Consider the following 20,923-nt stretch of genomic DNA (forward strand, 5'->3'; position numbering starts at 1 on the left):
TCACAACCGCTCTTTGGTTAGTTAGCAAATGTTTGCAAACAATGATCTTCTATGCAAGCTAACCCTAACCCTCTAACCCTAACCCTAACCTAAGTTAGGTAATCTGCTAGCAATCACAAGGAGAATTTCTGTGGAGCAACTCTGTTGTCACTGATATCACCCAGCGACAGACAGCAACCTGTAGTAACCACTTGCAAACTGCAGGGGGAAATACACTTTCTTCCATAGTGAGTTGACGTTGCCAAGGAATCCCCAACTAGTCTCTCGGTCTGGGTCCAAAGAATCCAAAGTTCCAGATTTGCTGAAGATTTATCAAAATGTTAATACTACGAAAAGGAATCTGTTTGGGATTGTTTTGGTTTTAAACTGCTCAATGAAGCATTTAGAGAAAAGGACACCTTGCTGCTCCTACAAGGACAAACAGATAGAGGGAACATGCTGTTAAATGCTCAGTATGCACAACCTGAACCCTGCTAATAAAGCTCAGACAGTCTCAGTCGTTGTGTCCTTGGGCAAGACACTTCACCTACCGCCAACTGGTGATGGCCAGAAGGGCCGATGGCGCAATATGGCAGCCTCGCTTCTGTCAGTCTGCCCCCGGGCAGCTGTGGCTACAACTCTAGCTGCCTCCACCAGTGTATGAATGTGAGTGTGAATGAATAGTGGTATTGTAAAGCGCTTTGAGGGGTCCCGAAAAGCGCTGTATAAATGCAATCCATCATTATTTTTATTATTATTAACAAAGAACACTGGGTGCTAATGGCATTATATCAGCTTCAATAGCTTGGACTGGTGTAACCAGTCCAAGCTCTTAACCCTGTATAACACACAAGTTGTCATTTTTAACTTCACTTTTTATAAAAATAACACAGGGAAGCGAAAGTGTGGCATGCTAATTAGTGAGAAGTGTCAACAGGTGGCTGTTGTCACCTCTGGATACAACTGTGTTAGCGCCCGTTTCCATTTAAGCTAACCATCTCCATGAGAACAGCACCAATCTTCTTCTCTGGTTCTCTGGAACAAACAACTTTTTTTAAATGATCCATTCAGGTTTACCTGACACATGGAGGACTACTGCAAGCAGATGTTACTTTTCACCTAAATGAAGTAGTGACTTCTGCATGCTTTGCATTGCAAATGTGCGCATGACACAGCAACTAATAGGTCCTCCTCTCCATTTCTCCTTTCTTCAGGTCAACCTGAGCAGCAGGACAACATATTATTTGTGTTCAGATTGTAGTATGTAAAACACTGCTGGTCTCACTCAGCATGGAGCACTGCACTGAAAGGCAAATGGTAAATGAAAAGCAGATATCACCGCTGCAGGGTGCACACAGTGCACAGTGGAAAAAGCACTGAGTAAATACCAAGTTTAATGATTGACCATTAATTAACATCATCATCACAAATGCATTGAATACACCATAGAGCTCATATTAACATTTCTTTTAAACCTTGTTGTTCTATTAAAACTAAAATCTCACTACAAAAGAATGCTGTTCCTGAAAGTAAACAAACCGTCTGCTGCTGCCTATCAAAGTTATGGCCCAACTCTTTAGGTACTGTTTTTTGTAACTGTAAAAGCTTAAAATATTACAACTCTGTGTGTGAACTGATATTGATTAAGGAAAAACAAGTTAACAAAATGTGTTTTAGAAGCCTTAAGAAACACCAGAGGCTTCTATCAAGCAGGAGATTAATGAAAGGGAAGAGACAAGCTACTTTCAACACACTGCAGCTGCTACTAAAGGCAGACTACTAGACTTGCTGTACAGTGCAGCGAGGAATGCCCAGACCTCTACATTGGAGAAACCAAACAGCCACTTCACAAGCTCATGGCACAACATAGAAGAGCCACCTCCACAGGACAAGACTCAGCAGTCCATCTGCATCTAAAGGTCAAAGGTCACTCTTTCGAGGATGCCAATGTTCACATTTTGGACAGAGAGGACAGATGGTTTGAAAGAGGAGTGAAAGAAGCCATCTATGTCCACTGTGAGCGACCATCTTTGAACAGAGGCGGTGGTTTACGACACCAACTCTCTGCCATCTATAATCCAGTTTTGAGATCCCTTCCCACACGCCTTAACGCCCACTCACATCCTGGGCCATCTGATCTCAGGAATTCGCATGATAAGGTGGGGCCAGGTTTCACAATGAGCTCACCCGAAACTCTGGCTGATTGGGACCCACACCCAGTTTCACACCTTGGCTCAGACGATTAGAGGATCATCAGGGGGTCCTTTTGTCCCTCTGTGGGGGGAAACTCCCACTAGGTTTATATCTGGGACTCTCCACCATTTGACCTCAGAACTGAAGAAGCTTCTCGGATGAGAGGTGAAACGTCTTCAAGCAACTTAAAGAAGTCCAGACGCTTTTCTTTGCAAGCTCCTTTGACTACGATGACCTGGATGACTGAGAACCTTCAAAGACACTACTAGACTTCATTCTGTTTCACAGACTTTGTCTCCGCACTAAAGACCTGAATGCTGAGACTTTAACAAAAGGCGAGATGTAAAGGTTCAGAGAGCAGGAGGATTTCTTTCACAAGACTGAGATAAAATATTAGTAGAAGCAGAAGCAGACCGGAGTGTTAAACTGCAAGCCAGATAATTTTCTCCCTTATGAGTCTCATCATGTGGTAATACCGATCACACTGAGCGATAAGAGCCAGGAAAGATTCAATAGCGGCATTTGACTTAAACATCCTGGTACATCGGCTTCATGGTAATCAAATCAATCTGATTTATACAGAAGCTGCTCTCTCGACTCATCAGGAAACGTGTTATCTTTGACTAAAACCACAAAGAAGAAAATTGTGTCACTCTGCATGTCAATCACGCTCGTTAATCAGAAGTCATTAGCTATGAGAATATCCTGCTTAATTCTATTTTCTTAATCTTAGAATTACTAAATCTGATTTAGTGATCAGTTTGACCCAAAACAAGTGGATGAGACCATAAACCAGGGGTCTCTGGCTTAAATGAGCTCTGGGCCACTGCTGGCACTGTCATCTCATTTCAGGGAACTTTGCTGTTCAAGTAGTACAAAAAAATAAACAAAGAAAACACAGAAAATTTAGTGTTTTGTTTGTTTTTGAAATTTCAAATATTGTCTACGAAGACAAAACTGCAAATGCAAACACAATGTTCCCCTCACTCTTAACCAACTGAAGCCTTTTATTGAACTACCAAATAAACAAATTGGTCCTCTCTTTCTGGCCACACACGTGGCCGCACTTCTGCTATAAATTTGTTCGTATTTACCAAAGTAAAAATGCAGACTTAAGTGTACACATTAGTTTCTGACTGATAGTGAAAACTGTTTTCTCTACAAAGAACTGAACTAACACAGCCAATCCCTCCACATGTCTGTGCTCCCCACATGCTTGTTGCCTCCATATTAAATATTTTGTTGCTTTTTAAAGAACTTATTTTAACATTGCACTCAACAACGAACAAATCCTTCCTAAAAAAAGAAAAAAAAGAAAAGTAACTTCAAAGGCCAAATTGCATTTTATTTCTTCAGGTCAATGTATGAGCTCAAGTAGGGGTGACGTGGGCCGCAAGTTTGGCCGCTGCCATAAACTGATCAACAACATCAGAAGACACTGCAACAAGTAACAAGATCCTGGTGGCCATTAAAAAGAATGCAGGTTTAAGGCACTTCACGCTGGCTTCCTTTCTAACACTAGTATAGAACAGACTGAATAAGACAGTATTCATGCCATATTAACATGAACAAATAAACAAAGTAAAAATACTAAACCACAATGACAAACATTCTAATTAAAAGGTCTTTTAACAAAAATTTTAGCCCCCCTCTCGTCTTTTTTTCTTGAACTTTTGATGTTGTAAAATCAAAACACCCTGTGAATCCAAATAAATCATTTGCAGAATATCAGAAAGTGAAAAGCTTTATATTTGAAATTATGGAGCAATATAAAGATCACTTTATCACCTGAGCTTCAAGTACTACCACTTTCAAATACAACGAGCAATGCAGCTTACAGCAGTACAAAATCTCTACTGTACATGCTGGCAGTTTGACTTTTAATACAACCAGTGAGTCAGAGCTGCTCTTTCCTCGCTGAGACTCGCTGTCTAATTTGTTTAGACTTGTTGCAACGTGTGCTTTTAAGATGACTCAGTATGGTGACACAGTCATTCTATTGCATACCCCCATCTGCCCCCCAACCTTTCAGTGATTTAATGAGACAAGCACATGTCAGCAACCTCAAAACTGAAAATCTCAGGACTGTGACTTAAATATCCAAGTCACAAAATCACTGAAGTGAAGCTTTTCGATACATTTCACATCACTAAATGATTAAGGCCTTTGCTAAAATACTTGACTGTCGCCATGTCAAAATCAATTTTACTGTCAAAACTTGAGGTGATTTATAAATGGTTTATATTGCAACTGAGACTAAAATGAAAAATGAAAAGATTTCAAATGAACATCACTTGAAGTGACACTGAAAATAGCCACTGTTGGTAAATTATAGATTGACAGTAAATTAAACTGTTAGCTGTAAACTGATAACAGAAGTGGGAAAAGCACACACGAGTGCCTCTTCTAGCAGAATCAGAGACTTGCATTAAAAAACATTCAGCTAAAAGTTGAAACTACCGATTCAACTTCTTCACTCAAGTTAAACTGAAAAGCTTATTTTTGCCAAACTAATTAAACCTCATGTCATAATCGAATAGTATCAATACAAGGAATAACAATTTTATGCATAATTGTACAGCTAATCCACTTAGTTTGACCAGAGAAAATCCGCTCTATTTGCTTCTGACTACACTGTAGGAGGGTGACTGGTGACTGTGCACCACTACCACCAATCTGAAGGTGTGAAAAATGAGTGGTTGTGCAGCATGGGGTCACAACGATAATGATTTCTATTGTGAGAAGCAGCTTTTCTGCACAGGTTGTGATCAGCTGATCACTCAAAAGTGAGTTAACTGCCATTACTTTACTAAAGCGAAATACATACTTAAAAAATAGAATTCCGTTACTATTTAATTTTCTGTAACCATTTACGATCTAATAGTTTTTTGTTTTCTTTTAATTAACGCACCTTTCCGTTCATTCAAGTGTCCAGAGATTTAATATCAAAGGTTTGTAGGACCTTTGATCAACACATCAACTGAAGATAAACTCAAGCAAAAAGCAAAATGAATATGGAAAAAAGAAAAAGAAAAAGCAGGACACAGACCACCATCTCTAGATTTGGAGTCTTGTGAGTTTTCCACTAGCATCCCACCTCCCTTTTGCATACTTAAAAACATAAGAACAGCTATAAATATTATTTAGGTAAAGTATTTGTTCTTTTAAATCATCCACTGAAACTGTTAACAGTCAAAACTACTAACTAAAGCTAAATGAGCTATCAGTTCACCATTTAATAATGACGATGGTGATTATAAAGTGCTATCACTGAGCTGTTAAGGCAGTTTATTCAATAAAACACTGTTCTAAGAGTGGAATGCTGAACAGCTTAAGAAGTAATGGAGCAGAGCCACAGGTGGCGTCCAATTTTTTTAATTCATCCTTTTTAATCCTGGTGCTTACAGTACATGTTATGCTAGTAGCAAATAACTGAATATGCCTACTTCCTAACGCCACATTCCCAGATGTTTTTCCATTTTCCCCATGTGTATTTTTTTAACCAATGACATCATTTGAACACATTTATGAAAGTGGTGAATCTCAAGCTTATTCAACATTTACATGCAGTGTTTTGGTTTATGGTTTAGTGTTCATTTGATTTTCAGAAGCATGAAATTATCAACAAGCCTGATCAGGTAACTTACAGTGATACACAGAATACAATTATCTACGGCAAAAAAAGGATCAAGCATCTGGCACGCTCGTCTTCTAAGTACCTGTAGCGACATGTCCAAAGCAATGCAATCATATGATTTGTTTTGGCACAATCTAACTTTCTTACACAACCACATGTGCTTAAGATCCAGCCTTCAATTTTACAATGAATTTTAATCCTTAGACTGCTTTTTATCAGCAAAGTGGTGCATGCTCATCTCCTTATGGAAATCTCGGACATCTGTATCTGTAAAACTGTCGTTTGCATAGCTTAGCACAAAGACTGGACTTAAGGAAATAGAAACCCTGGCTTATTTCAGTTTAGTTTTCATACTGTATGAGTATGAAAAAATGAGTTACCAAATGGTAACTGTTGAGTTTTAAATGCATTAGGCCCATTTTGATGTGGTGGTAATTCTGATCAAGCACTTTGCATGTTTTCCTGTGGTTATGAAACTGCACTTCAGATGTGTATGAACACAGCTTGGTATACTTTACCTTGGGGAGACAAAATTGCACTCTGTGCAGCAAATGCATTAGGCCTGTTTTACTAACCTCATTTTGTTGCTAATGACTGTAAATATAATGTTGTGGCTCTGGTTTCATACTCTAATTACATGTGGTTTAATACAATACACCAGAGTACTGAAAGCCATAGCAAGGGAATTACTCGGTACTGAGACACTGCAACTGTTGTGCAGGGGAATTGTATTAACTTGTACTTGTACTTGAATTACCATCAACCAACACAGTTTAGTCAGGCTTATGCTTTCTAGTGTATCTAGAGGTTTGAGAAAATCAACAGGCTCTCCATCTGTTCTCTGTTACACTGAAAAGCTGTCCAGCGGTATGAATGGGAGGCTGACGACAGTAAAGACTGCAGGGGGACAGGAACTGCTGCTGGCTGTGTTTGCTTACACCGACGCATGGAAAACATTAGCATTTTACCCATGGATCTTTGGTCTGTATAGTGGGCATTGCTGAAATAACTTAAATGCAGACTACAGTATAGATTTTCATATTTGGAGCAGATAAAAGATGATACTTTACAGATATGTTGCGTAACTTGGGGGGCAAAGGGCCTTAAAGAAGATACAGCAAACCGTAGAGGAAAGATAAATCGGACCAGCCGGCTGAGAGAAAACTGAAAACATGAAGAACTCTGAGCTGCAGAAAGAATGCTGTTACACTTTAAACCCACAACGTTATGGGTTCACGCAGAGAACCACATTTATTAAAACATGGTATCATGAGCCTGTAACTAGGGCTGGGTATCGTCACTGATTTCTAGAATCGATTCAATTCCGATTCACAAGGTCCCGAATCGATTCGATCCACGATTCGATTTAATTCGATTTAATTCGATTTGAATCTGGGAAATTTTGACAGTCAGAAATATTATAATTCAGATCAGTACATTTACATATTTTTGTATCAATAAAAAGGAAGCTGACACACGCAAGACTTTATCACAGGTGTGAGCGTCACAGCAGATGCCTTTGTGTCAAAGTAGCTGAAGATAAAACACAGAAAAACATGAAGGTGATTTTCCTGGCCTGGGATTTTATAAAAATATTCTGCAGTAGATCAAAAACGAAAGCAAACCATTAATCAACATATGAACATTACCTCTGACGTTACAGCGGTTTTATTAGAGACACGGCTAAGCGTTTTGCATTTTGAATAATTTTAAAAAGTTTAAATTTGTTCAGTATTGAACAGCAGAAATGAGGTTTTCTTTTCGGAAGAATGTAAAAGGGAAAAAAACAGCGGCTGACAGCGCTGTAAACAACAGTAGACTTGTGCGTAACAAGCAAGCGAATAATGAAGAAAACAGATTTTTAGACGGGAAACTGTTCTTGAAGTACAGAGAGAGAGAGAGAGAGAGAGAGAGAGAGAGAGAGAGAGAGAGAGAGAGAGAGAGAGAGAGAGAGAGAGAGAGAGAGAGAGAGAGAGAGAGAAACAGAAAAGTCAGAGTGAATACATGACGATGTTTATGTGAAGCGTTTGGATCTTCTTTTGCTGCTGGTTCGGTCAATATTGTTTGGAGAGACATCAAACTAACAGCTTTAGAATCGGCTCATAAAGGGCGTGAACACAAAGCGCGGACCCGCCGACAGATCAGAATCAGCGAGCTGTCGGCTTTCAGCCCCGACCGTGAGAAAGGCGACATCTAACTGATTCTGATCCGCGGGTCGCGCTGTGTGTTTAAGTCTATGTGCAGAATCCGTGTACCTGCTCTCATTTACTGTCTTAACTGTTTGGTGGTTCTTGAAATTTTGTGAGATGTCACCTGAGATTCTGGCATTTCGGGCAAAATAAATTTATATTAAAAAAATAGATTCAGGATTTTAATGAATCGATTTTACGTTATCCAAGCCAGAATCGATTTTAATCGATGAATCGATTATAAAAACCCACCCCTACCTGTAACCTCCCTTACTCATTCAGAGCTGTTAACCAAGACTTGTCACAACTGTTTCGATTACTAGCTTTTGCTGACTTAGCAGTCTCTCAGTTCAGGAAGTAGACACTGCATCGGGGGAATTTTTCCTAGGGCATCATTACTTCTCCATGCCAGAGTGGACAGATATAAACTGACATTAAAATACCGGAACTCATAATACACAAGTAACTACATTTTTTTTCCTACAACAAAAAAGCAGAATTTGTTTTTAAGGAATTAAAAAAAAAAAAAATCAGACTTCAAATAGCAACAAGCAACTTCCACTCCATTGGGCACCACTGTCACAAAGTTTAGATCAAGTTCTATTGTACAGCAACTACTTGAGGAGGGATGATTAGTTTGGAGCAAATCGACTAAGGATAACATATTTCCTCAGACTAATCCAAAAGTAAAAAGGCACAAATGTGCTGTCACATAGACTTTGGCAATAGAGCTAGGAGGCCCTCATGTGTTACCACAGGGCTACGTCCATCCAAACCTCTACCGCTTGTCTGGGTCCATGTCACTGGGACAGCAGTCTAAACAGATGCCCAGACCTCTCTCCTTGGCCATCTCCACCAGCCCTTCCAGGTAAAGGTGTTCCCAAGCTTGCCGAGATATGCAATTTCTCCACTGTGTCTGCCCCGTCTCCCAATTGGGACATGCCTAAAACACCTCAACAAGGAGGAGGAGTAGCTCCACTCTCAGCCTCTCCTGAATGACCGAGTGCTTCACGCTATCTTTAAAGGAGAGGCCACCCACTCTTTAAAGAGTGGGCGATCAGATACAATAAACCAACAGATTCACTTTCACCCTCACCACAATCTGTCAATCTCCCAGTCCACTGTGGCTGAGATACTTGAACTCTTTCATCCTGAGGCTTCCTAACCTGGAGCAGGCACACCAACGTCAACAACAAGCTATGAGGTAAAACAGAAGTCTCTCTTTTGTCTGTGCAACTGGTGGCAGACAGATCTGCACAGCAGACCTGAAGGGATTGCAGGCTGATCTAAAGATTGCAGTTATAAGGTGATTAAATATTAATAGGATGTCATTTTAAACTGTTGGTTACTACTGTTAAGATGGTCAGCTGCTATATAGCTATAAAAGGCTACCAAATGAGATGGAGGATAGAAAGCATAAAGGCCAATACTTTACTTTTATGGATAATGAAGAATAAATAATGTAAAAATGAATGAAGAACAAATGTGCACAGTAAGTTTGTCTTGTCAAGACACACTGAATGCACTAAGCACATCTGCAGACTCATCACCTCATCAGTACTCTCACTTCCCTGCAGCGTGTGACAAGGGTTTAAAAGCTCAAAAACCGCTACGCATTCGATGTCTACAGTTTAATACCAATACAAGAACTTCCTCTTTTTCAATTTCAATTCAGCTTCAGCCTCATAGTATCCAACCTCTGCCTAAGAGCAGCACATGAGACAAACTATTCCAGCCTTACACAACAGCTTACACTACACTTTAAAGTCTTTGAGAAGACGACGCTCAGCTCCTGCACGGCTGATCTTCCCCACGGCACTCAACTGTAATCCAAGCTGCTGCTGACAGTTTGAGTTGTTGGTATATAAGGCTGCTGATAAATAGGCTTTGGATCAGTCTGATAATGTGTGCGCTGCATACCATGCATTCTGTCTGACTGTGCTACGCCCTCCTGTATGAGTATGGGTTACAATAAGTGGGCATTTCTTCATTCTGGCCGAATACACATCAGGGTGACATTAGTGTAATAACCATTACATGCACATTTAAACCTGCCCAACCTCAGCTTTGATGCTTACTTTAATAAAACTGACAGAGGTTTTAATAAAGTGCTGTGAGGCAGAAAAGTTCTTCGCACTTAATCAGTTATTGTTGCCACTGCTGAACACGTTCTGGCATTTTCATTTATTTAAATATACTTTGAACTCGGGGAAACTGCAGAGTTTCTCACACACACACACACACACACTGTACCCTTTACTTGGGCGCTGCAAGAACACTCACACTTGAAAACATCCAGTCGCTGATAACCACCTAGCTCCAGTCCTTTTGGCCGTCTGGTCAGGTCATTGTTGTGGTGGTCCCTGAAATTAATTCAGCTGCTTCTCTGGAAATTCACCATCCACCACCGTGCAACCGTATCCTTTAGCAGATCATCTGCCACCATCTAACCCTACCCTTAGCATCCTCCTCCATCACACTAACCCTCCTCGTGTCCTCCTTTGCTATATCCATGAATCTTTCTGTCCTCTTCCTCTTTTCCAGTCTAGCAGCTCCCTCATCTCAGCCTCGCCTTTCAAAGTTTGTCCCCAGTCTGCTCAACCTCAGTCGTCCCTCTGATGTCCTCATTTACAATCCTGTCCCTCGTGGTCACTCCCAACGCTGGCTTTTAATAAATAGCTTAAATGGCTTAATGGACATTTTCTAATCAATGTGTTCAATTCCAATTATCTTTCAAGTAATCAGTTCAAAAGCTTTTTTCTTATTAGCAGCCAATATAGTAAATACTGGAATGCATCTATTTTACTTTAAACAGAAACATACAGTTATTATCTATATTTCTTTTTTATGTGTACCCAAAAAACATTTTCCGCATTCAAACTTCAAACACTGTTGGGAAAAGTTCAGGAACATTCTGCAGTCCTCCTTTCTCTATTCTAGTACAAATAAGGAGACAGTCTGTGTCAGAGGGGCTGCTGCTTCCAGAAATACTCCATTTGGTTTAAGTGTTTAGGCCGGGGTCGAGCATGAAGAGGCAGCACACAACTAGACAGAACACGACAGTTAGCAGCTGTATTCTCACAATGATACACAACACAGACTTTGTACAAGGGAGGTTATCAAAACAGTACGTAACACATTATATTCATCAAAGTGTTTATATAAAACATTTCTCCCTTTAAGAAAAAACAAAAAAAACGTGATTTTCATTTTTTTATTTCGCATGACACTGTTCACAGCAAGTCGATAATGAAGATTTGCAGGTGGTAGCAAACTGCTGAGTCCAGTGCTGAGACTGAACTTTCAACATCAACTTTGAAACCAACAGGGAAGTCTTTAAAAAGCTGAGAAGAACTAAAATTTGCAATCTAATGAGAACTTGATCCATAAAGGAAGATTATGTGGGGAAGCCCCCAAAAAGCAGCTGTCAGATGATTTTATGGAGACAGTTCTGGCAGATGGTGTGCAGGGCTGGCATGTGCAAAACGATTTGCATGTCTTTTGAGCCTTTTTGTACTGCTCGGTCACTGCAAAGCCAAACCAATAGGACTGGAACCACCTACAGTGGGGCAAAAAAGTATTTAGTCAGCCACCGATTGTGCAAGTTCCCCCACTTAAAATGATGACAGAGGTCAGTAATTTGCACCAGAGGTACACTTCAACTGTGAGAGACAGAATGTGAAAAAAAAAAATCCATGAATCCACATGGTAGGATTTGTAAAGAATTTATTCGTAAATTAGGGTGGAAAATAAGTATTTGGTCACCTCAAACAAGGAAAATCTCTGGCTCTCACAGACCTGTAACGTCCTCTGTAAGAAGCTTTTCTGTCCCCCACTCGTTACCTGTATGAATGGCACCTGTTTGAACTCATCATCTGTATAAAAGACACCTGTCCACAGCCTCAAACAGTCAGACTCCAAACTCCGCCATGGCCAAGACCAAAGAGCTTTCGAAGGACACCAGGAAAAGTATTGTAGACCTGCACCAGACTGGGAAGAGTGAATCTACAATAGGCAAGCAGCTTGGTGTGAAAAAAATCAACTGTGGGAGCAATCATCAGAAAATGGAAGACATACAAGACCACTGATAATCTCCCTTGAACTGGGGCTCCACACAAGATCTCATCCCGTGGGGTCAAAATGATCATGAGAACAGTGAGCAAAGATCCCAGAACCACACGGGGGGACCTGGTGAATGACCTGCAGAGAGCTGGGACCAAAGTAACAAAGGTCACCATCAGTAACACACTACAACGGCAGGGAATCAAATCCCGCAGTGCCAGACGTGTTCCGCTGCTGAAGCCAGTGCATGTCCAGGCCCGTCTGAAGTTTGCCAGAGAGCACATGGATGATACAGCAGAGGGTTGGGAGAATGTCATGTGGTCAGATGGGAGAATGTCATGTGGTCAGATGAAACCAAAGTAGAACTTTTTGGTATAAACTCAACTCGTCGTGTTTGGAGGAAGAAGAATACTGAGTTGCATCCCAAGAACACCGTACCTACTGTGAAGCATGGGGGTGGAAACATCATGCTATGGGGCTGTTTTTCTGCCAAGGGGACAGGACGACTGATCCGTGTTAAGGACAGAATGAATGGGGCCATGTATCGTGAGATTTTGAGCCAAAACCTCCTTCCATCAGTGAGAACTTTGAAGATGAAACGAGGCTGGGTCTTCCAACATGACAATGATCCAAAACACACCGCCCGGGCAACAAAGGAGTGGCTCCGTAAGAAGCATTTGAAAGTCCTGGAGTGGCCTAGCCAGTCTCCAGACCTCAACCCCATAGAAAATCTGTGGCGGGAGTTGAAGGTCTGTGTTGCTCGGCGACAGCCCCAAAACATCACTGCTCTCGAGAAGATCTGCATGGAGGAATGGGCCAAAATACCAGCTACTGTGTGTGCAAACCTGGTAAAGACCTATAGTAAACGTTTGACCTCTGTTATTGCCAACAAAGGTTATGTTACAAAGTATTGAGTTGTATTTTTGTTATTGACCAAATACTTATTTTCCACCCTAATTTACGAATAAATTCTTTACAAATCCTACCATGTGGATTCATGGATTTTTTTTTCACATTCTGTCTCTCACAGTTGAAGTGTACCTCTGGTGCAAATTACTGACCTCTGTCATCATTTTAGGTGGGGGAACTTGCACAATCGGTGGCTGACTAAATACTTTTTTGCCCCACTGTACTTGCAGGTTTAATGCCATAAAACATGATTGCAGCTCCTAATGTAAACACGGTTCAGAGTTTCATTTCCCCCGCTTTAATGTTAGGAATGCGGAGCGGGCAGAAGTGCAGACATTCTGTACTTAAGTAGAAGTACAGAATGTCTGTACTGTTAAAAAAAATACTCCAGTAAAAGTAGAAATAATGATTCATCTTCTTTACTCAAGTAAAAGTGAAAAAATACAAGTTCTGAAATGTACACAAAATAAGAAAATAAAAGTAGCTCCTTAAAGAATATTTTTTCCAACTATTTGTACACAAAGCTAATTGAACCTTGTGTTATATTAATAGTTGCCTGAAAAAAAAGTTGCCTGAATTTTAATTCTAATAAATACACTCAGTTTGAATCAGTAAGTGTAACACGAACAGAGAAAAAGAAGGAAATGTTATAAAAAAAAGTGGGGGGACTTTGCCTCTTAACAGGAAAATGCGTAGAGAAGAGGTTAAAGCAGTTTCAGCAGGTGGAGAACCCAATAAATCTGTTGTAGTGGCTCAGTGTGAGGAAAAGAATCACAACTCTCAATAATTTCTATTGAGAGCTCCGGTAGATTTTCTTAGTGTACAGGCTGTGATCAGCTGTGGGTTTACACACCTGAATTAAGCAGATGTTTCATGAGCTGTGCTGGTTGATTTCCATCGTCTACACTGACAGTACACTGTTTATAATGTCTTTATACCCAATAATTCTCAGCATCATCAGCTTAACTTCAGATTCTCCTCTGCTACACTTAATGTAACCTAACTCTGATCATGGAACCACAGCTGCTGCGCACCAGTCACGCACTGATCCATCACAGTACAGCAAACTAACCTGTTTATCCTGTACAAAAGAGTATTTCCACGCACAGTTTGTTCCAGTGTTGTGTCAAAAAAATAAATAGAAACACTGGCTCACTTTAACCTCTGACTATGGCACAGTTTTTTATGCCACATCCCTTGGTGATCAACACATGAACAGGATTGCCTTTCATGTGTTACGGTTCAGGCTTAAATCGGTTTAATGTTTGAAGGCCTGCAGTCACATGACAAAATAACTCCCCTCAAATTAAACCAAAAGTATTGAGTCTTGTTTTGAAAATCTGATTATTAGTATTTGTGCTTTGTTACTTCCCACCTCTGTGAGAATGCAAACACTGCCTACAGAGTGTCATCATTTAGCTTTGACTACTATGACTGTCTCTGTTTGGGGAAGTCTGTTTTAAAGAAGTGACATTGCGGCAGATGAGTATTTCCCAGGGTGGGTGACGGTAATATGCTGCTCTCATGGAGGTTACAATGGTCACTTCACTGCAGAATGCAGATTCCAAAATGACCACATTGCAAGGTAACCGACAGCCACGCTCAGTAACACTAGATTTGCCTGGATGCTTTTTGTCCACATGTACTTCATGTGGTTGAAAGACCATTTACAATGTGCTGTTTTAATTTGAATATTTTGCAGCCATATTGTAAAGCATTAAACGAATAGCTTCTTAAGGCTTTAATTTCATGGTTTAGCCACAAATTGTGTATTGATGACCAACAGTTGTGCATATAAACATCGATCTGACCCATTCAGATAAAAAGGATTCTTTTTGTTTGTTCGCTTTTGGCGGGGTTGTCTGGCTGTTTAGTATGGATGTGTGCCAGCAACTGCTAAACAGCACAAAACGAAGAAGCTTGTTAACCAGCAGGTGCTGGACTGGTGGCTCAAGTCAGGTGTAGTTACACTAGATGTGATATACACACAAAGGAAGCTAGAGAAAGCCAAAGATGACCACAGACCAAAGATAATGAAAACTAATTTTAAAAAGAATAAAATCCAAAATTTTTGAATCTCACACAATGAGCTCCAAGTGAACATCAAATATCAAATTTTGGCTTGAAACGGCCATTCTCAGCGTTTAGCACCTGATTGCTTCGTGATATTACTCAGCTGACCTGCATCTGGTTGGATCTCACATTAAGTGCCGGCTCGCTCTTGAGGCCTATTTGCCTATCCTATTTGCTGCTGTCCGCTTTAAACAGACCGACGGCAGTTGTAATCCCCTTGCACAGTGCAAGTCAGGTTAACTACTAAAGCCCCCGTTCACATATAAAGCGATTCGCTTGTAGATGTGCTTCTGTAGGCAGCCTTATAATTTGTCACCATGTGTGATCCTTCCATTCCAGCGATGGTCATTTCAATCATTCACTTTAAAGTTGGTAACAGTTCACCAGTTATTACTAAAGGTTATTTTGCCTGTCGTCACTCCAAGTCATCGAACGTCATTGTCGTCCATGGTCACTAGTTGTCCCTTTAATTTCCTGAGTGTATGCCCCTTAGCACATGGGAGAGGGCTTTATTTGTTCCCTCACTGTTTGCAAAAGGTGTAGTGTGCACCTTTCCCCTTTAAATGATTGCTCAAACATGGCTGTAGTAAAATCAGCGTTTGCACTGCTCATTTCCTTGTCGGGTGATTTATGAATTAGCCTTTGTGTGAATGAGCGTGTACACAGCATTTATAAAAGGGAGTTCTGAAGTACTATGCGGGGGAATCTTTTGCTCTGAAACCTCACACTGACAAGATTTGAATGGTAAAACAGCTGGCTTTGATGTTTCGTTCTGACCTGTTTACTTCTATCATAAAGCATATAACAGTTTATAGACAAGCCGCCCCTGTATTTAACATTTGTGTCAGTGTGACACTGGGTAGGCTGTCTGTAATGCTGTTACCTCTGTGGTAAATCAGCGTGAAGCCACATTAGAGAAAATGTGCCCTGTGTTCTGTGGTGAGTTTTAATTTTGTGACTCTGGTTTCTGAATATTTACAGTGGGGCAAAAAAGTATTTAGTCAGCCACCGATTGTGCAAGTTCCCCCACTTAAAATGATGACAGAGGTCAGTAATTTGCACCAGAGGTACACTTCAACTGTGAGAGACAGAATGTGAAAAAAAAAAATCCATGAATCCACATGGTAGGATTTGTAAAGAATTTATTCGTAAATTAGGGTGGAAAATAAGTATTTGGTCACCTCAAACAAGGAAAATCTCTGGCTCTCACAGACCTGTAACGTCCTCTGTAAGAAGCTTTTCTGTCCCCCACTCGTTACCTGTATGAATGGCACCTGTTTGAACTCATCATCTGTATAAAAGACACCTGTCCACAGCCTCAAACAGTCAGACTCCAAACTCCGCCATGGCCAAGACCAAAGAGCTTTCGAAGGACACCAGGAAAAGTATTGTAGACCTGCACCAGACTGGGAAGAGTGAATCTACAATAGGCAAGCAGCTTGGTGTGAAAAAAATCAACTGTGGGAGCAATCATCAGAAAATGGAAGACATACAAGACCACTGATAATCTCCCTTGAACTGGGGCTCCACACAAGATCTCATCCCGTGGGGTCAAAATGATCATGAGAACAGTGAGCAAAGATCCCAGAACCACACGGGGGGACCTGGTGAATGACCTGCAGAGAGCTGGGACCAAAGTAACAAAGGTCACCATCAGTAACACACTACAACGGCAGGGAATCAAATCCCGCAGTGCCAGACGTGTTCCGCTGCTGAAGCCAGTGCATGTCCAGGCCCGTCTGAAGTTTGCCAGAGAGCACATGGATGATACAGCAGAGGGTTGGGAGAATGTCATGTGGTCAGATGGGAGAATGTCATGTGGTCAGATGAAACCAAAGTAGAACTTTTTGGTATAAACTCAACTCGTCGTGTTTGGAGGAAGAAGAATACTGAGTTGCATCCCAAGAACACCGTACCTACTGTGAAGCATGGGGGTGGAAACATCATGCTATGGGGCTGTTTTTCTGCCAAGGGGACAGGACGACTGATCCGTGTTAAGGACAGAATGAATGGGGCCATGTATCGTGAGATTTTGAGCCAAAACCTCCTTCCATCAGTGAGAACTTTGAAGATGAAACGAGGCTGGGTCTTCCAACATGACAATGATCCAAAACACACCGCCCGGGCAACAAAGGAGTGGCTCCGTAAGAAGCATTTGAAAGTCCTGGAGTGGCCTAGCCAGTCTCCAGACCTCAACCCCATAGAAAATCTGTGGCGGGAGTTGAAGGTCTGTGTTGCTCGGCGACAGCCCCAAAACATCACTGCTCTCGAGAAGATCTGCATGGAGGAATGGGCCAAAATACCAGCTACTGTGTGTGCAAACCTGGTAAAGACCTATAGTAAACGTTTGACCTCTGTTATTGCCAACAAAGGTTATGTTACAAAGTATTGAGTTGTATTTTTGTTATTGACCAAATACTTATTTTCCACCCTAATTTACGAATAAATTCTTTACAAATCCTACCATGTGGATTCATGGATTTTTTTTTTCACATTCTGTCTCTCACAGTTGAAGTGTACCTCTGGTGCAAATTACTGACCTCTGTCATCATTTTAGGTGGGGGAACTTGCACAATCGGTGGCTGACTAAATACTTTTTTGCCCCACTGTATAAGACAAACGACGCACTACACCGAGCGTGACCTCAGTTTCCTCAGTGTCGCATCATCAACAGCAGAAGGGGAAAAAAACAGAGTCACCAAAATATTCCCAGTGGGAAAATGATTAGTGCTGATGCTTAACTGTGAGTTTATCCCTCCTTTATTCCCAGTGAGGCTAATGTAGCAAGCTATTTAGTAGCTCTTGCCCATTCGATCATCTTGCTACTGTTTATGGACTGTTAGAGAAGTTTAAAGACCCCGACATGTCTAAGGAGTGCCGCAAGAGCCATTAAACAGAAGTTGACAGGTACTTATCCAATGTATGAGGTGTTCTTTTGCACGAGTGACCGACTTCTCTAAACCGAAAACACGCAGTTCGCCGTGTCATTAACTGTGAGCTTATTAAACCGGTAAATGCTATTAGGTGGGAAAAAGCTTATTTATAGACAGCTGCGACGGAAAGAAAACAAGAGCAGCCGGTGACATAACACTGTTCAAAACCACCTGGTAGTGAACGAACTATACACCGGGGTAGGGGAGTATTCTGCAGTATACCCCGATGTTCATGACAAACCACCGAGCGCAGAAGGGTACTCACCCAGAACGGAAGCTTTGGTCCGCACAACCGCTCCATCTCGGTCACAGCGGGAGGCGGGGAACCACCGGAGAGCTCTGCGTGCACCTTCTACAGGTCGAGCTCTTTGTAGCCAAACGACCTGCTTTCCTGTTCCTTCTCGTAACTGGACGCTCTCTAACCGTCACATGCCACACATACGAGTGCACTGTAGCGGAGTTGGTTCGGGTGTCTGTATCGCGCTCCCCTCTCTCTTCACGGCGTGGACCGACTCGCGCAGTTACTGCTCCGGTACTTCCGCACTGCCACGAGAGAAGTCATCCAGAGTCAGCTCGAGAAGTAGTTCGCTGGAGGATTTAGTGACAGTAAAAGGTTGTACATATTGCGGAGCTCCACCCCTTTTGCTGCTCCCTGTCTCACTTTTACCGTGCACGGTCAACATGACTCGACAGTATTGAATAATGCTTAGCTTCCGAGTCAGATCATTAGGGTTTACACGCGATAACAGTTTGTAGTTATGGGTTTGTTTGTTTGTTTTTTTTTTTTAAAAAAGGTTTTGACTTAGATTTTTTTGTGGCCAGGATAAGAGGGCTTGGGTTGCTCACATTATCTTCACTGAGATCATATTGTGAAGTGCTCCAGACTGGTCCCGCATTCATTCTGCAGCATGACAACCACTAGAAAACATGCAGCAAGAGTCATAAAAATCTTATCCTGCAACAGATGGTATGGCCCACACAGAGCTCTGATGTCAACATCAGGCTATTAGATGAAGAGAGTGAAGACAACCTAAATCCACACAAAGCAAGCTCTCCGAGATGTTTAAAAAAATATTTAAGTCCTTTTAGTGCACTGTATGTGAAATTGATGAATGGTAAATAAACACTTGTTTTTAAAAGCAGCCTCAAGTAATGGTGTATTTCAGAAAACGGATGTGTGCTGGAGGGCACAGCTCTGTGACGGTGATGCTTGGTTACATATGGACACATGCACTTAAAGAGAACATACAGTAGGACTACACCTAACAAATATATCTTCAAACCTGTATGACTGGAAAGGTATTTAAATAAAAGTCCTTAAATCTTCCTTCCACCTTGTAAACCTGTTACACTTCCTCTTGGACTGGTTCAACATCCTTAAAAGGTTATTATAAGATACATTTTCCTGTCCTACAGATAAACTCTGTTTGAGGTATTGTGACCTTAAGCTCATGTATGGGCCAAGTCAAATCAGTGAGTCCTAGTATTCTGTCATTCTCACATTTCTTCTGATCTCCAACCAGATATGGCACATGGCTGCACTTTCCTAAGCCTGGTTCTGTTGAAGGCCTTCTTGTTAAAAGGATGTTCTTCCTGTTGTTGTTCCTCCTATAAAACAACTGAAATTAAATGAACTGAAAGGTAGACAATCTCGAAAAGTGTTTCAGCTTTACCTATGTATGGCCCTGTGATGGAGTATGCAGCTATTGGCAAACATGTCAAGCTCTGTATAAACCACCTGAGACATAATGTCTTCAAATGTTCTCTTATAAAACTCGTTTGAAGCGTGATTGCTTCATTGTCCAACTCCACAGATACTTCCTGAGGATTTAGAACAAGCTGCAAAGCACTGATTACACACACACACAAAAGGCCAGAGAAATGGTTCATGATCTGAAGCGTACCACATTATTTATCAGTTTGTCCGTCTGATTGCGTTAATGCATGTACTGTATATCAAGAGTGGTTCAGCATCAGTTAAATTATGTGCACAGTGCATACTTGTACCTAACAGTCTGATACAACTTTGGCTGAATTGGGTATCCCTGAATCATCCCTTAGTTATGCAACTATAGGCTCACACTGCTGTGGGTGCTCCTGTGGTACTCTGATGTGGTTTCAGTACCACTGCCATGTGGTTTCTGTATCAGTACAGAATGTTACATTTCTGCCTTCTCTCTCTTTGCTCTTGCTTTCTTCTTTTCTCTTTCCCCTCACTCCCTAAACAGTCATAGCAGATGAATGCCCATCCCCGAGCCTGGATCTGCCTGACGTTTAATCCTGTAAAAAGGGAGTTTTTCCTTCTTATCCTAACAAAGTGCTTGCTCATAAGGGGCCAACTGATTGGTGGAATTTTCTCAAGTATACTCTTTACCTTAAAGTACGTAGCGGCTTGAAGCAACTGCTGGTGTGATTCAGCGTTAGCTACACAAAAATGAATTGAACGTCCCTTCTGTGCAGTTACACTCTGCTCATTTGCGGATTTCTGCATTCTGAGCCAAATCAAAGAAAGGAAAGTGAAAGTCAAAATACTTTTACTGAATATTGCAGTTATTATCTTATTTACAGGAATCAAAGCTTTAACAAATACGTCCCAAATAAGTGCCCAAAAAGCAGGCTCCTTGCAGAAGTACAGCTACTGAGCATGCCTGAATATTTCCTCTGCTGCTCAGTGTTGCTGTGTGTGAACAATCAGAGCCTAGATTTTGCTTCAGAATATCCACTCCACGCCAACATTTGGTTCGCCACATAAACATAGATGCACCTCTGTGCCTTAAGAATTAACCTCAGAATCAAACACTGCTATCTACTCTGGTCAAAAAAACACGCTTCATACTAACGTCCACAATTCAGTTTATTTTCCTCTCACAATGCTGAAGCATCGTGAAAAACAGAGAGAAATAAAATCATTTCAATTTTACATATGACATCCATCTCAGAAACGTGTT

At 41.2% G+C, this 20,923-nt stretch overlaps 1 protein-coding gene and 1 long non-coding RNA gene across 6 annotated transcripts in view; both read right to left on the minus strand.

Annotated features, from left to right (window-relative positions):
• The window catches only part of abcc3 (ATP-binding cassette, sub-family C (CFTR/MRP), member 3), a 58,507-nt gene extending 39,920 nt beyond the window's left edge, over positions 1 to 18,587 (minus strand). For 2 of the 5 annotated variants that reach the window (XM_040036536.1, XM_040036537.1), the window contains exon 1: positions 18,241 to 18,579. In XM_040036536.1, coding sequence (XP_039892470.1) covers positions 18,241 to 18,276 — 36 coding nt within the window. In that variant the 5' untranslated portion in view covers positions 18,277 to 18,579. Of the gene's footprint in view, positions 1 to 18,240 lie in introns of all 5 variants that reach the window. The other 3 variants (XM_040036539.1, XM_040036541.1, XM_040036540.1) reach the window with 3 other exon arrangements.
• On the minus strand, positions 5,550 to 11,599 carry LOC120736453. Its single transcript, XR_005696508.1, has 2 exons — positions 8,257 to 11,599; positions 5,550 to 7,084 (listed from the first exon to the last, which is right to left on the minus strand). It is a non-coding gene; the product is annotated as an uncharacterized LOC120736453 (long non-coding RNA).
• Positions 18,588 to 20,923: the final 2,336 nt, after the last annotated feature.

Source organism: Simochromis diagramma, unplaced genomic scaffold, assembly GCF_900408965.1.
Source record: "Simochromis diagramma unplaced genomic scaffold, fSimDia1.1 OVJJ01000371.1, whole genome shotgun sequence".
In the NCBI taxonomy this organism is placed as follows: domain Eukaryota; kingdom Metazoa; phylum Chordata; class Actinopteri; order Cichliformes; family Cichlidae; genus Simochromis; species Simochromis diagramma.